The following is a 17,160-nucleotide window of genomic DNA, read 5'->3' on the forward strand; positions in this document are numbered from 1 at the left end:
TCGCAGCTTCCGCCGGGCCTCTCCGGAAATCCCATATCGTGGGGCGACGGCGGCGTAAAAAGTGCTTCCTGGAGTGCAGAAGAGTTCATGAATCATGTGACGGTGGCTTGAGGAGGAACCTGTCTTTAAAGCTGTCCCTTAAGTGAACAGCGGAGAGAACCAGAGAGCCCAGAAACCCGAGGTAACTGGCGCTACTTTGCCTGGTTTTGAGGCCTAGTCCCGCAGGTGGCGCGAGTGGTGAGATTAAACAGAAGGAGAGGACCCCCTCTTCTTTTCTTTGGGCCTAGCTCTTTGGGGTGGAGGGTCAGGGATGGGGTGGGCTGAGGTAAGGCGTGCCAGCTGAGTACCCTTACTCAGCTGGGGGTGTTGGGGCACTCCGACTCCCGCTGGGCTCGCTGGGCCAAGCTCTAGAACCGCGGGGGTTTTACCTGGTTCTGACCAGGGCTGATCTCGCTTATTAAGTTGTGGGTGGGGAGGACGAGGAGGCCGAAGAGGGAAGAGTCACCGGGAGTTTCTCTTCCAGGCGTGGAGATTGATCCTGCGAGAGAAGGGGGTTCATCATGGCGGATGTGAGTGACACCCCTACATAAGAGGAAGGGAAGAGTGGGGAATTTTGAGGGGAATACTGAGCGGGGAGAGGTAGAGCTTCCCAAGTAGAAATTTGTTTTGATCCTCCCAGCCCCATTCATCCCAGTTAATTATTTTCTCTGATATCTGAAGTGGGAGACTAATATGAATGAATTTGCAGGATCCTGAGTTTCTGCCTCGAATGGGGGTGTAGGACACTAAGGTGCTTGAGACTGAGAAAATTATATTCTCCCTACTCCCCAGTCCAGCTGGGGCATAAGAGAGGCTCTGTATGTTTACCATTTGAAATTCTGAATGATAGTTTGCTGCTTTTCCTGTCAGAATTCGGTCAGTAGGACATGTACCCACAATACTTTTTTCCAGTAAGTGGTAACAATGTCTCATTAGGTTTATTGTAGCAATTTACGATGATTTCTAACCCATGCCTCTTTAGAAACATGGTAACGTGTGTGTGTGTGTGTGTGTGTGTGTGTGTGTAGGATGAGAACAAAAGTAAGCTAGTAGTCATAACATGAAATAAAATGATCATTCGGGTTTGGAGAATGGTAAGTGTTGGAGGCTCAAAACAACAGATATCTGATTAATCCATGTGAGGTCAAAATTGATACCTAAATTGTCAGTGAAATTCCTGGGATGAGAGAGAGTAATGAGACAAAATAAGATAGTCTTCTGGCCCATGCGGTTTCTTAGTCTGTAATCTCAGCACTTTGGGAGGCCGAGATGGAAGGATCACTTTGAGGCTGGGAATTCAAAATGAGGCTGGGAGTTCAAGATCAGCCTGGGCAACGTAGCAAGACCCCGTTCTACAAAAAGAAATTTAAAAATTAGCCAGGCACATTGATACGCCTGTAGTCCCAGCTATGCTGGAAGTGAGGCGAGAGGATTGCTTGAGCCCAGAAGTTGGAAGTTGCAGTGAGCCCCAGCTTAGAAAAATAAAATAGTCTTCTATTTCCTTAGTCTTAACTGTGTTTCATGTTAAACACTTGACACACATTGTCATTTATCTTATATTCTGTAAGACTAGGCTGGGCTCGGTGGCTCACGTCTGTAATCCCAGCACTTTGGGAGGCCAAGGCAGGTGGATCACCTGAGGTCAGGAGTTCGAGACCAGCCTGGCCAACATGGTAAAACCTTGTCTCTACTAAAAAATACAAAAAATTAGCCCAGTGTGGTGGTGGGTGCTTGTAATCCCAGTTACTCGGGAGGCTGAGGCAGGAAAATCACTTGAACCTGGGAGGCGGAGGTTGCAGTGAGCTGAGATCGCGCCATTGCACTCCAGCCTGGACAACAAGAGCGAAACTCCGTCTCAAAAAAAAAAATGTTGCCTCACATAGTCATACAGAATTTATTTTAGGTCCTTAAACAGAATATTTTAAAAATTACATTATAATAATATGCCTTACACTGTTTCATTATTTGTTGAGTAGGTGAGTTCAACAAATAATGAAACAATGGAAGGCATATTTTTATAATGTGATAGTCACGTTAGACAACAGTCTTACAGAAGTCTTATCATCTTACCCAAGAACATTAAAATGATGGTGGAAAGTCTGTCTTTGAACATGGAAAGATGTTTATAATGTCTTCTCAAGTGAACACAATAGCAACAGGATGTAAAACACTAGTATGAAAATTATGATGTAATTTTATGCCTAAAATGTATTTGTGTTTCCCATTTCTAGGTACGCTAATCCATGCATCTTCTCAATAAACTTTAACAACACTCTTATGATGTAGGTTCTATATTAGCCCTATTCAACAAATAATGAAATAGGCTTAGAGAAAAAAGGTTAGTTAACTTACTCCAAGTTGCATGACTAGTAAACACCCAAATCAGACAGAGAAAGATAAAACACAGCAAGAAAGGTTATGAATGATAACTGAAGTTCCCTAAAATTTGGATAGGACAGGATCTAGAACACAGTGGAAGGCCTATTATTATAACATGATTTTTTTTAATGTTCTCTTTCAGGACCTAAAGCGATTCTTGTATAAAAAGTTACCAAGGTAAGAAATGTTTAATTTGTTATTGAATACATTCTATATGCCATATGTTAATTTTATGAAGTATTTTGTCTGTGTATTTTCAATGTTGTGAAGTATCTCTGAGATTTCCTTTAATATGAATATTTTTTGCCAGCATCATGTCCTCTGGAAAATTTTCATCACAACCGCTTTCCTCATTTATGTCAACAAGTTTGCCTTCACTGAGTTCTCTGTGTATCTAGAGCGATAGTATCAGCATTCCCTTGGTCATCTGTTTCTTCTATAACTCTTTACTTTCTATTTGAAATTCACTTCCAGCATTATTACTTTTCATTTCTTTGCTGTATTTCGTCTTTGTTGGCCAGTTTCCTCTCTTTATTATCTCTTTTTCTAAATGTCACATACTTTATCATTGGGAGACAAGGAGGTACAAAACTACATGCTTTGCTATCTCTGCATGAACTGCATAACAGATGCACAGTGACCAACCATCAACATACTTTGAAAGAAATGATGTGGCTTGTTACTGATGAGAGTGTGCATCTGTTAATTACATAATTATTTATGTCGTGATTTGTGGACTAAAGAGAGAAGTTTATACTTTATGTAGTTATTGAGGTATTATGCCATCCTAACTAATATTTGACCTGTGCTCTTCTGCAGGGAGTGGTGTTACTTAACCATAGGAACTAAAATGTGCATATTGGAACTGTGCAAAATGAGGGCTTTCTGTTTTTTTTCTGTAGTTACCTTAGCATAATGAAAGGGCGCTCAAATTGGGACGGAGAGATACCCCACTACACTGGTGATATGATGAAATAGTTAATAGTGCATAGTTAATTCACTTAGAAGTCTTAGTGATTTACAATCCTTTTTTGAGTGTTAGCATCTCTTATTGAAGAAACAGCAAAATTGCATTCAGTGTTCTGAAGTTATAAACCCACCAGAAAGATACTCATTATTCACCTGGAGATCTAATAAATAAAGCAATAATTGATTCTAATTACATCACCTGTGATTATAAGCAATAAAAATGTTTCAGACAGTGGGGATCTCATTTTAACTATTAAGTGTACTCTGAAAATCATAATAGCGTGTGACACTGGGTATGGTGAAGCTGCCTGTATAAAGGAATTAGAGAATAATACCAAAAGTATTTATTATATTACTGAGTAGTTCTAATGTTGATCAAAAATAGTTGGAAAGTAAATGCTTCTTCTTTGAATTCGGATGTCTTTTATCTTTTAACAAAAGGGGAAATATCAGGTTGTTGTGCTTATCCAAGAAATAAATTCAGTTAAAGGATATTTGTTAAAAGCTTTATGAAAATCTTTCATAATGGCAGGAAAGGTATTAGTACTGTTTTTTTTTTTTAATAATGAAAAAAAGCCAGTTCAACTCATAATATCATTTATTGAAAACAGGCTTACTGCATCCCAGAACAATAATAATGAAGAAATAATAATGTTTTGAACATTTATGAAGAATAGTAGAATATACACTTTGATTTGTTGCTAGATGTATCGGTTTGGATGCAGGCATCCTGCTTCGGAGCCATGGATTCATGCTTTTAACTGTTGTACCTCAGTGCCTCTCAGTAACAAAGTCAGCCAGCTACGGATACTAATGGAATGTGTGTTTTTGTGCATTTTTTGAATTCTCTGCAAAATATCATTCTTGCATTTGCAATTTAAAATCTGGTTGTGACCCAAAGCAGTCTCAGGCTTTAATAATCCCATTTTGTATGTTTTAAAACAACCAAATATTTCATAATTATGTGTATAAAACTAAATCTGATGTCTTTGATTAGTAATGCAACATTTGTTTTTAGAAAAAATGGTTGTTTTAGTAAGCATAAGGTTTAGATTTCTTCAGAATATTTTACAAAATTTAATTCATTTCTTCTAAAAGTGTAATATCTCTTAATGAGCCAGTTATTTTTAATTATTAGTAAATTCTATTCATATTACTCTTTGTGCATTGTATGTAGAATTGCAAACAGCTTTTATATTTGTGACCTGATTTCTGCAATTATATACTTAAGAGTGTAAATAATTTTTCTACTTTCTTGAATTCATTTCTCCGTGAAGTCCATCAAAAAGAAAGTGCTTTTATTTTCTTTGGAGCATTAGTTGTATTTAAAGTAATTTCCGTGGAAATTTAAAAAAAGAAGCTACCTGTGGTGGCACTAATTTTTCTAAACATTTTTGTGGTCCTCTTTTTACCTGCTTTTTAATTTATTTTGGGGGTAGGTAGTACATTCACAAAGTTCAGATTCAAGACTTAACTGAAGAACATAGAGTGAGAAGCTGTCCATCCTTCCTCTCCAGCCACATGCACAGTTTCCCCTCAAAGAGGCACCCACCATTACCTACAGAGATATTTTATGTACCTATGAGCAGACATGTATATACACGTATTTATACACACAACATACATATATGCCTGCACATTTTGGTACATAATTTATTGCTTCTTCTATACTCTGTTCTAAACTGTGTATTTTTTCACTTAAGAATGTAACTTTGAGAGTAATCTTTCCTGGTACATAGAGAACTTCCTCTTTCTCATGGCTGCAGAGTACTCCTTTGTAGGTGTATATCATAACTTACCTTGTCCTTCTTGATGGACAGTTGGATTTGTAATGCTTTACTGTTTCAAATGATGTTGCTTTGGTAACTGCACAAAATAATTGGCATATCTACAAATATCTGTAGGATATGTTTTATATAATCTAGTTTTTAACTTAGAAGAATATATTTATTTTATGTATTAATCTTTTTTTTTTTTTTTTGAGACAGAGTCTTATTCTGTCACCCAGGCTGGGAGTGCAGTGGTGCGATCTTGGCTCACTGCAACCCAGGTTCAAGCGATTCTCATGCCTCAGTCTCCCAAGTAGCTGGGATTACAGACAAGCACCACCACACACGACTGATTTTTGTATTTTTAGTTGAGACAGGGTTTCATCATATTGGCCAGGCTGGTCTCAAACTCCTGACCTCAGGTGATCTGCCCACCTTGGCCTCCCAAAGTGCTGGGATTACAGGCGTGAGCCACCATGCCCGGCCTATGTTATGTATTAATCTTAGAGATATATTTTAATCCATAAATAAGTTTAGGATTGAATGAATAGGAAATCATGCCAATAATAGGATAAAAACAGTATAAAAGTCACTTATAAAGTTATTTTATTCTTATTTTTAATGTAAGGAAGACAAATGATTTTGTTTGTAACATTTTCCACTCACATTTAATAACACTTCTCTGACTTAAAAGTTTTTGCCAATGGGAATTTTAAAAATTTAATGTCAGTATTTAAACATTAGGTTAATATAAGTATTTCTTATTCCTTAGTTAATACATTAAAGTTAACACAAAGAATAGATCATTCCGGGTTGCTGTAAGGACATTGAACAAATCTCTGAGTTGTAGTTTATAGATACCATAAGATAGTTACAGGACTATAAGTTTTATGTTATAATGAAAGGGTTTTGCGTAAATGTTGAAAGTTGAGGAGTGTCACCTTATATTTTTTAACACAGTATTTTTGTGCTCTACCGTATGTATTTCTTAATTGCTAATTTCCCAGGGATTCTCACTGATAATTTAGTACTTAAACTGTAGTGATAAATTATGTCATTGTCAGTGTGTGCAATTGACACCATTGGTATTAGTTAATAAGTGATATTTTTGAATTATGTGCCAGCCTACACTTTACGTGCCTTGTATTATTAAATTTCACAATATCTAAGTAAGTACAGTTATTCCTATTTTCAGATTGTTAATCTGAGGCTTATAAAGGTTTCATAACTAGCCCAAGATAGCATAAATAATAAGTGGCAGAGCCTAGACTGGAACCCAGATCTTTCTAACTTTAGAGCTATAGCTTGACCATTCCGCTTACTACTTCTTACGTAAGCATGGCTGAAAGGATTACTGCATGGCCTTCATTCCTTTTGCCCTGTTTCTTTAGCCAGGAACAGTTTTTCCACATCTTTTCACTTAGTGCCATAACATCTCAGCTGATGTATTACTGCTTCCAAGAAAGCCTTCTCTGGCCCACTGTCTATCTACATCAACCTCCTCTTTTCTAGGTTCTCATATCCCTATGAACTTTTTAACACTTGCCACCAGTTTTAGTTTTACGTTTGTTACTGTGAGATTATTTTATTGATAACACACTCACTTTTTAGATTGTAAGCCATGTGGAGGCAATCATTGTGCTTATTTCTGTTTTTCATAGTATCAAAGTATTAAGTGCCACAAATACTGGCCGCTTAATATTTGCATGAATGAAAAAGGAAAAAGGCTCTTTTTTGTCACTATAGCCACTAATAATCTTTCATGCTTTTGTGTACCATGGACTGATCATTCATTAGCAGTTTTAATGGAGAGTTATCTATGTCTTAGATTATTACTAATAAACTTCATGAACTTGTAAATATTATAAACATTTCTGTAATACACATTGATTCCATTTCTGGGAGAATTTTGGGGTCTGTGGTTTTTCAGAAAATACATGAGAATTACTATGTCTTTGAGGTGCATAGTTTGAGAAAATGAAATATTTTATATTTTAACTTTTTAAAATTTTATATTTTAACTTTTTTTATATTTTAACTATTTTCTTTTTCTAGTGTTGAAGGGCTCCATGCCATTGTTGTATCAGATAGAGATGGAGTACCTGTTATTAAAGGTAAAACTGAACATTTAAATGCAAATGTCTTCTTTGCTTTTGACTAAAAATGTGTGTAATTTACATCTGAGTAGTACAGCAGGCAAACACGTTAAATTCATTTTAGTAAATTTGGGAGATGGTCTTAGTATTGGGGAAAGTGTTTGCTTTTGTATGTTAAAGGTTGAATTTGAATCTACAATGTATTATGTATCACATGTATCATATTAACATCTAGAGTTTAAGCATGGATTTATCACAGATCCATTTCCCATTAAAGACATTTACAGTGTAACGTAAACCATTAGTAAATCTAAGTGATGAGAGTGAGCATGTATTCAGCTGGATATACACACAGACATCCCTACATATATATGTATGTATATATATATGTGTATATACACACACACACACATACGTACATACATACACAAATTTTATCAAATTGCTAGTTGTTTTAGGATAATACCCATGTATTTGGATCATAAGTAAACATGATGTCACAGAGAGTCAGTATGGATTCAGACAATTTTTACTATTTCTATTTTATGGTATTAGGAGAATGGATGTTCCTAGTTTTATTGGGACACTGTAATGGCTTTATCAGAGATTAAAGATTGGATAATGTTCTGTATATTTTGTTTACAATTTTCCACCTGGAGTTGTCATATATATCAGATAATTTTAGACTTTAGAAATGAAAGGAGGTTTAGAAGTCAACTAATGTAGTTGTTTCATTTTATAAGTGAAGGTGATAAAGTGCAAAGACATTTGGACTTCTTAGCAGTTTTAATGGAGAGTTAGCTATGTCTTAGATTCTTATTAATAAACTGCATGAATTTGTAAAGATTACAAACATTTCTATATACACATTGATTCCATTTCTGGGAGAATTTTGGCAAACACATTATAAGAACGAAGGAGGTCCTGTGGTTTATAATCTTTGGACATTGCTGTCCAAAGTCGGACATGAGTCAGTAACAAAACAGTAATAGAACCCATCATCTCCTGATATGTGGTCCAGTGTGCTTTCTAACGCACTATAAAATGGCTGTTGAATGGATGTGGACAGATTGCTTGCCTTCTCTTAGTTCTGTAATGAGGGATTGGAACAAAATAATCTCAGATTTTCCAGCTCTAATGTTCTTCATGAGGATCTCTGTGTTAAAGCCTTGAGCCCTGCGCTCATTAATATAACAAACTCCATGCAGACCTTTTAATGAGTGAGGGAAACATGAAACAGGTAACCAGCTGCAGATTGTTAATATCTATGAGCGATACTGCTGCTGTGGGTTTTATAAGAGCAGAAGTTTTGTAACTTTTTTCATTAGTTTATTCTAGCCTAGTCCTCAGATAACCAGTTAAATGTACTTGATCTATGTTTTAAGTTAGATATCAAGGAAATATAAACATTTAGTTTTCTTTTTAAAATTTAACAAAATTGTGAGAGTCAGCATTTCTTCTCTGACTTGTGATCAGTGAACTTTTGATTGAGCAATTTTTCCTGATTAGTGGTGAGACCCCATTAGTGGTATGATTTTCAGTATTGTGAAACATAACCTTTGTGCTCAATTTTGAAAAGAGGTTTATGAAAAAAAAAGGGCTGTAAATCTCTCTACCATATCCTCTGCATAATTTTTATTTAAATCACTTATTTTTCTAGTGGCCAATGACAATGCTCCGGAGCATGCTTTGCGACCTGGTTTCTTATCCACTTTTGCCCTTGCAACAGACCAAGGGAGCAAACTTGGACTTTCAAAAAATAAAAGTATCATCTGTTACTATAACACCTACCAGGTAAGTTCATAATTATCAAATGATTTGCTGATTTCAGTTGTCATTTTTGTGACTTTTATATATAAAATAGTTTGTGTTGTAGTTCTCAATTTTAGTTTTGAAGCGGATGAAATTGTAAAATTTTAGCCTTCAAATTGGTTGTATTAAAATGTTGTAATTTTCTTCACATTTTATACCAGGAAATAATTACTATGCAAAAGTAATTAAGTGATTTAATAAAGTACATGTTATCCTAAAAAGAGTACATCAGGTCACTGTTACCTCCAGTAGATGGTGCCCTTAGCTAAACAACTGTGAATTCTCAGATGACACACTTTTTTTGTTGTAGTAACAGATAAAAAAAACTTTCCTTGAAAGTTTATTAAATTTGCTCTTGCTGCTAATTCCTTCATTGTTTTGAAATATATATATGTAATAAATGAGGTTATTATTTGTGGGAAAGAAGTTAGTTTTTGCATGTCTCTTGATCTCAAGCTACGTTTTCTTAAGACTAAATTAATTCCTTGTGCTTTAGAGCGATGTTTCCTCATCAACTGATGTTAAGTTACTCTTTTTTTTTTTTTTCTTCCAAGACAGAGTCTGGCTCTGTTGCCCCATGCTGGAGTGCAGTGGCATGATCTCAGCTCACTGCAACCTCGGCCTCTCAGATTCAAGTGATTCTCACACCTCAGCCTCCCAAGTAGCTGGGATTACAGGCATGTGCCACCAGGCCTGGCTAAGTTTTGTATTTTTAGTAGAGACAGGCTTTCACCATGTTGGCCAGGCTGGTCTTGAACTCTTGGCCTCAAGTGATCCATCCACCTCAGCCTCCCAGAGTGCTAGGATTAGACGTGAGCCACCGTGCCAGGCCCATCTTTTATTTTAAAAGTTATATATTTTAATGTGTATTAGGTAAAAGATAACCAAACCATCTGACCTTTAATTTCATCAGTAAGGATTAGGTTGAAACTAAGTTTTTTTTTTTTTTTTGAAGATAGTTGATTTAAAGTTACTTTAATTTAAATTACAGTAATACACAAGAGCCAGAAAATAACATGAAGACAAAACTACTTGAATAACTGAGAAATACTGCATTTATCCATTTAATTATCAACTATCTATTTATTAAGTCCTTACGATGTAATTGACGTTCTGTTGGGCTTTAGAGATAAAAAGATGGAGATATGTTTTCACCTTAAAAACTTTCCAGGCTACATGGTATTAATGTCTCTAAGAGATCATCACTAATTCTGTTTTATGGAAATATTCACTGAAATATAAAGTTCCTTCCTATTTCATAATATAATACCATGATGTTGGGCTAAAACATTGATGATTTTAAAGTTGTTGAAAGATTAAGACATTTCAGTTTAGTTATACTACCTTTTCATAATGCAACATATTATTTGGCTCTTATTTTCTTTTTAGGTGGTTCAATTTAATCGTTTACCTTTGGTGGTGAGTTTCATAGCCAGCAGCAGTGCCAATACAGGTTTGTTTAATTACCTTAAATATCACTTTTAATCCTTAATTTTAAAAAATTAATTTAATTACCATACCTTAAGAGGAATAGTAGATTTAGAGCCAAAAATCTTGAACTTGTGGCCCAGTTTCACTATCTTTTTTCCATGTCTTGGGAAAAGTGATTTCTCTGAATCCTGGTTTCCATATCTGTATAATGGAGATAATATACGCTTTCTCCATCTTACAGTGTTATTTTCTAGTTCAAATGAGACAGTGTATGGTTAAGTGATTTTTTTATTTTTATTTTTTGGAGACAGGAAAATTAAATGTTATCTTGAGTGCTACATCTTGCTCCCATTACAGCAGTTTAAGAAAACAAGGTGAAGATAACCCAACAAAATGCATTAAAATGATCGATGAGTTATAGACCAATCTATTAAATTAGAATTTTTAAAATTTTACCTAATGGGGAAAATGAACATGATTGAGAATTTAAAGAGCATGAATAGGATGAACATAGTCTCACTCTTCTTGAGAACTGAAGAATTTGAGAACAAATTCTAGGAAGCTGTACCCTTTACAGAGAATAGTAAAATTCCATTGTATCCAATACCTTCACTGGATATTTATGTGTAAAATAATGACTATTCACTTGGTTGTAATTTTTTTACTTCATTTTATATAAAGTAGGATTTTTATTAAAAGGTCTGTCTCCATTAGATTTGATTGCTGTTGAGAATTGTAACATATTTTTTACTGTTTCTTTTTTCTCCCAAGCTGAGCAAGTTCTTCTAGCTATGTCACTGAAGCCTGTTCTTAGATACCTCATCTTTAGAATGAGAGGTTTAGATTTGATGATCTATTAGATCTCTTCCATTTCAAAACATTTTAGGAATCTGTAAAATACTGTATGTAAAAACACTTTCTGAATTATATAGGATAGTAATGGTGTTAAGATTTTAAGTATATTTATGAAATATACTTAAATTTTGATAAATCACCTATCATCGCATACTAAGTCACCAGTTGTTATATATTATGATAATGTACAGAACACTGTTTTAGTACTTGGACCCTTTCCTTGAGAGTCCAGATGCTTTTTATATTCTATAAGACAGAGAAAGACCTTTATTCGTTTGAACATAAAACAGGCTCTGTTTGAGGTAGATAGCCTTTCACTCTAGTAAACTAAGGAGAAGCAAGATATGCTTATTTCTAGATGTTTATCTTCCAGGTTCATCATTGAACTCCAGTGTGTTTTGTACTCTACCATTTATTTTTAAAATACTTTTTCATTTGAAGTATTTATGTCTTAGCTTTGTTGAATTTATAAAAGTAAATTTCTGATTTCCTTTGTTCAATATAGAAGCAGCCTATCTACCTATCTTTTGATGTAATCTGTTAAAATTTGCTTAGAGACAAAAGTATGCTTTATTTAGTAAAAATTGTATGTATTATTTCTGAGTCAATGCAAATTTTGAAGCAGTAAGGTATAAATTAAGATTTTCCTTTCAAAACTCTAACAAATTATAGTGCATATAATTTACTCTGTATTTCCTAATGTACTTATGTATATTATGTATACTTACATATTTTTCACTCATTCACTTTAGTAATAGATGCTGAAAATAAACTTAATGACTGCAGAGTTTTTGGTTGCTTTATTTAGGGTTATAGTACAGGTTGAACATCCCTAATCCAAAAATCTGAAATCTAAAACATTCTAAAGTCTGAAACTTTCTGAGCACTAATATGGCATTCAAAGAAAATGCTCACTGGAGCATTTCGTATTTGAAATTTTTGGGTTAGGGATGCTCAACTAGTAAGTATTGTACAAATATTCCAAAATTCAAAACACTTCTGGTACCTGGCATTTTGGATAAGGGATGGTCAACCTGTATTTTATTTCAGTCGTGGGAAATAAACTATGTTCTGATTTACTTTTGGTAACTGTGTATTTTGGACATAAGGAAATTTGAGTTTCAGACTTTGAGGAACACTTTTCTAACATGTAATTTTCTTAATCTCTTTATTTTAGGACTAATTGTCAGCCTAGAAAAGGAACTTGCTCCATTATTTGAAGAATTGAGACAAGTTGTGGAAGTTTCTTAATCTGACAGTGGTTTCAGTGTGTACCTTATCTTCATTATAACAACACAATATCAATCCAGCAATCTTTAGACTACAATAATACTTTTATCCATATGCTCAAGAAAGGGCCCCTTTTTCCAACTTACACTAAAGAGCTAGCATATAGATGTAATTTATAGATAGATCAGTTGCTATATTTTCTGGTGTAGGGTCTTATTTAGTGAGATCTAGGGATACCACAGAAATGGTTCAGTCTATCACAGCTCCCATGGAGTTAGTCTGGTCGCCAGATATGGATGAGAGATTCTATTAAGTGGATCAGAATCAAACTAGTACATCGATCCACTTGAGCCGTTAAGTGCTCCCAATTGTACAATATGCCCAGGCTTGCAGAATGAAGCCACCTTTTTATTGTGAATAGTAATAAGGACATATTTTTCTTCAGATTATGTTTTATTTCTTTGAATTGAGTGAGGAACATAAAATGGCTTGGTAAAAGTAATAAAATCAGTACAATCACTAACTTTCCTTTGTACGTATTATTTTGCAGTATAGATGAATATTACTAATCAGTTTGATTATTCTCAGAGGGTGCTGCTCTTTAATGAAAATGAAAATTATAGCTAATGTTTTTTCCTCAAACTCTGCTTTCTGTAACCAATCAGTGTTTTAATGTTTGTGTGTTCTTTATAAAATTTAAATACAATTCGTTATTCTGTTTCCAATGTTAGTATGTATGTAAACATGATAGTACAGCCATTTTTTTCATATGTGAGTAAAAATAAAATAGTATTTTTAAAAATATAGTTTGAGCACTGTGTAGGTCCTTTTTTTGTTCAGACTTTTTTCAAAAATCTAAACATAATTAATTTACTGTTTCAGCCACATGAATAAATAATGAGTGTTTCTTGTAGGTATTGGTTTGGAGATTGTATTATGGTAGTATGAACTGTTAATTGGAAAAGAAACCTGAGGTTGCAGTCAGCCGAGATTGCGCCACTGCACCCCAGCCTGGGCAACAGAGACTCCGTCTCAAAAACAAAGAAGAAAAGAAACCAAGAAACCTCAGGCATGAACCTAATTTAATCTGCATGAAGGAGGTACTGCAGTTCTAGAATATGCCCTTTATGTTCAGGAATGCAGTCTATCATTCAGAGTTAATTTCTTTCTAGGCTCTTTGACAATCAGTTTTTCCCTGGAACAGTTCAGTACATATTCACTGAGCACCTGTGTGCCAGTCAGCAGAGCTATCACATTGCACAATTCTAAGAAGCACCATTCATGTCTCATCATACATCTATGCTCTGGGAGTTGTCTTTCGCGTAGAATATGTGTGATTGTTATCCCTAGAATTGTGCAGTGAGGCAATTGGCTAGGTGCCGTGCTGCTTCTTTTTCTTTCTTTTTTTTTTTTTAAGCAAGAGTCTTGCTGTGTCGCCCAGTCTGGAGTGCAGTGGTGGCATGATCTTGCCTCACTGTAACCTCTGCCTGCTGGGTTCAAGCTGTTCCCATGCCTCATTCTCCCTTGTAGCTGGGATTACAGGCTTACACCATTGTGCTTGGCAAATTTGTGTATTTTTAGTAGAGACAGGAGTTCACCATGTTGGCCAGACTTGTCTTGAACTCCTGACTTAAAGTGATCCACCTGCTTTGACCTCCCAAAATGCTAGGATTAAAGGTGTGAGCCACTGCACTGGGCCATGTGCTACTTTTTCTTCCTTCCATCCTTCCTCCCTCCTTCCAGTGTAAATATGAGATTAATTTCTGATACCTTCCTTTGTAGAACTTAGAGTTCAGTAAAGGAAGTAGGTATAGAAAGTGCTATGATAAAGCTATACATAGGATGGTATAGAACCACAGACTAGGGGCACCTAAAATGGGCAAGAAAATAGCCTTAAAATGGACAAGAAAATAGAGGCAAGAGATACAATGCTTTACCTGCAAAGAGCTATAAATACAGCCATGTACCATATAATGATGTTTCAGTTAGTGAAGGACCACATACGAGGGTGGTCAGAACAGCAGGCTATACCATAACCTAGGTGTGTAGTAGTAGGCTGTACCATCTGGGGCTCCTGTCAGTACAGTATGCTGTTCACATAATGATGAAATCACCTAACAAAGCATGTCTCGAAACGTATCCACATTGTTATGCAACACATGACTGTAGTTAATTGTTACAATTGAAATATTAGATGTACTCATTGAAATCCAGAATTCCCATTATCTGGATTATTTAATATTGTTCAGGAAATTTTTGCCAGTGCAATGGTGCATGAAACAATGTCTTTTAGAAATGAGGTGGCCAGATTTCTATTTGCAGGTAATAATTGTTTATCTAAAAATCCTAGAAAAAGAAATGATAATAAATGGAGCTACTTAACTTTTACATGTTGAATGCTGCCACTGTTAAAATTTCTGAGGCAGTATAATAGATAAACTATCCCATAGTTCATCTAGAAAAATAAGTTGGTGAAAATTGGTAAGAAATTTTTGAAAGGGTAATATAAACCTAGATTAACTATTTTTGAAAGGTAGTACAGAACTGAATGCACAACTAGATATCAATGGTATGTACTCACCCAGAAAAAAGACCAGTACATACATGTGAGGGCTTAAAACATTGTTATAAAGATGGGATCACAATGGGAAAAGGATTATTCAATAAGTAGGGCAAGCATTCTCTATGCCTGCTAGGGAAGTGTAACTTGTTATACTCTTTACGTACAGCAATTGGCAGTCTGTGAAACTTTTAAATTCATATACATAACCTTTTGCCCTGCAATTCCACTACTAGAAATTATCCTACCAAAGCATATAGACGTGCAAAAGTATGTATTTACAAGTATATTCTTTGCAACTTGGTAATATCAAAGAATTGGAAGCAACCTAAATATCTGCCATAGGTAGGATAACCATATGCTCTGGCTTTTTGAAGACTACCAGTTTATACCTGCTGTTCTTGGATAATTATTAATAGTGCTTTCACTCTCAATGTCTCACTTTAGATAATAAATTATAGAGGATTGGTGAAACATTAATTTGCCCAGTGGAAAAAGGAATGAAGAAGTGCTTTAGGTACTGAGATGAAAGGATCTCTAAGGCATAATAATGTTTATTGAGAAAAGCATGGTGTCAAACTATGGCATGCTACAATTGATGTATAAAAAGAAAAAATATGTATGTATTCCTATTTATTTGTATATGGTAGACTGTCTCTGAAGACATACATGGAAGAACCTGATCACATTGGTAGTCTCCAAGGAGTGGAACTAGATACCTGGGGGATAAGGATCCCAGGAGTGAGCCTTTTCATTGTAAACTTCATTGTACTTTGAGTTTTTAACTGTTCAAAAATAATAGAAATGAAATATTTCAACAAACAATAAAATAGGATATTTGGGGAAGAAAGTTGTCTCAGAGTTCTCCAAAGAAGCAGAACCGGTTGGATATATGTGTATTTATTTCAAGGAAATGGCTTATGCGATTGCGGGGACTGGCAAGTCTAACGTCTGTGGGACGGGCCAGAAGACTGAAAAGTCTCAGGTAGGAGCTGAGGCTGCGGTTTCGGAGCAGAAGTTCTTCCTCTTGGAAACTTCAGTTTTGCTCTTAAAGCCTTTCAGTTGACTGGATGAGTCTCACCCACATTATGGAGTATTATCTCTTTTACTTAAATTTAAGGGATTATAAATATTAAGTACATCTCCAGAATACATCCACAGCAGTACCTAGATTCATGTTATAATAACTAGGCAATGTATCCTAGCCAAGTTGATGGATAAAACTAACCTTCACAGTCCACTCCTAGTCAGCTTGGCACCTGTATGCATCTTTTTTTTTGTTGTTTGTTTTTGTTTGTTTTGTTTTTTGTTTTGTTTTGTGAGACAGAATCTCACTCTGTCACTTAGGCTTGAGTGCTGTGGCCTGATCTCAGCTCACTGCAACCTCTGCCTCCTGGGTTACAGCGAGTCTCCTGCCTCAGCCTCCCGAGTAGCTGGGATTGCAGATGTGCACCACCACGCCTGGCTAATTTTTGTATTTTTGGTAGAGACGGGGTTTTGCCATGTTGGCCAGGCTGATCTCAAACTTCCAACCTCGGGTGATCCGCCTGCCTTGGCCTCCTAAAGTGCTGCAATTACAGGAATGAGCCACCGCACCCGGCCTGTATGCATCTTAAACCATATTTTAGTCTCCAAATAAAGACTAAGTAGGTTGTACTTCTAACATGTACAACCGCAAATATTCCCTGGAGGAGGTTTCCTCAGAAGAGGATGCAATCCATTCCCCAAAGGAGGATGCAAAGTCCTTTGGTGATCACTTTTTTCCTTGCTATCCTGTACCTTAATACTGTGATGTAAGGATACCACTGTTAATATATCTTACATTAGCTAAGAGGATAAAGGACGGGGAAAAAGATTTGTTCAGTATATATGTGTGTATGTGTAATATATACATATTTGTATACATAAATAGACAATCACAGTTCTTGTTTTGGCAATTGGATGTGTGGTTGTAGCTGGTATTTTTAACTACCTTTCATTGCCTATTCCATATTTCCTTGCTCTCAGCAAGCAACTTGAC

The 17,160-nt window shown here is 35.5% G+C and overlaps 1 protein-coding gene across 1 annotated transcript; it reads left to right on the forward strand.

The window, feature by feature from the left end:
* The first annotated feature begins 9 nt into the window (after window positions 1-9).
* On the forward strand, window positions 10-13,384 carry LAMTOR3 (late endosomal/lysosomal adaptor, MAPK and MTOR activator 3). The gene is made up of 7 exons (XM_032179189.2): window positions 10-181; window positions 524-569; window positions 2,561-2,595; window positions 7,212-7,270; window positions 8,913-9,046; window positions 10,454-10,517; window positions 12,528-13,384. The coding sequence occupies exons 2-7, from the start codon at window positions 561-563 to the stop codon at window positions 12,599-12,601; spliced, it is 375 nt and encodes a 124-aa protein (XP_032035080.1). The 5' UTR covers window positions 10-181; window positions 524-560; the 3' UTR covers window positions 12,602-13,384.
* Window positions 13,385-17,160: the final 3,776 nt, after the last annotated feature.

The sequence above is a fragment of the Hylobates moloch genome, unplaced genomic scaffold (assembly GCF_009828535.3).
Source record: "Hylobates moloch isolate HMO894 unplaced genomic scaffold, HMol_V3 SCAFFOLD_2, whole genome shotgun sequence".
Classification (NCBI taxonomy): domain Eukaryota; kingdom Metazoa; phylum Chordata; class Mammalia; order Primates; family Hylobatidae; genus Hylobates; species Hylobates moloch.

Bases quoted from the DNA above. Each gene is read 5' to 3' on its own strand.
- LAMTOR3 (XM_032179189.2), top strand. The intron at 2,596-7,211 runs GTAAGAAATGTT...TTCTTTTTCTAG, and splicing joins TTGTATAAAAAGTTACCAAG to TGTTGAAGGGCTCCATGCCA. The intron at 10,518-12,527 runs GTTTGTTTAATT...TCTTTATTTTAG, and splicing joins CAGCAGCAGTGCCAATACAG to GACTAATTGTCAGCCTAGAA.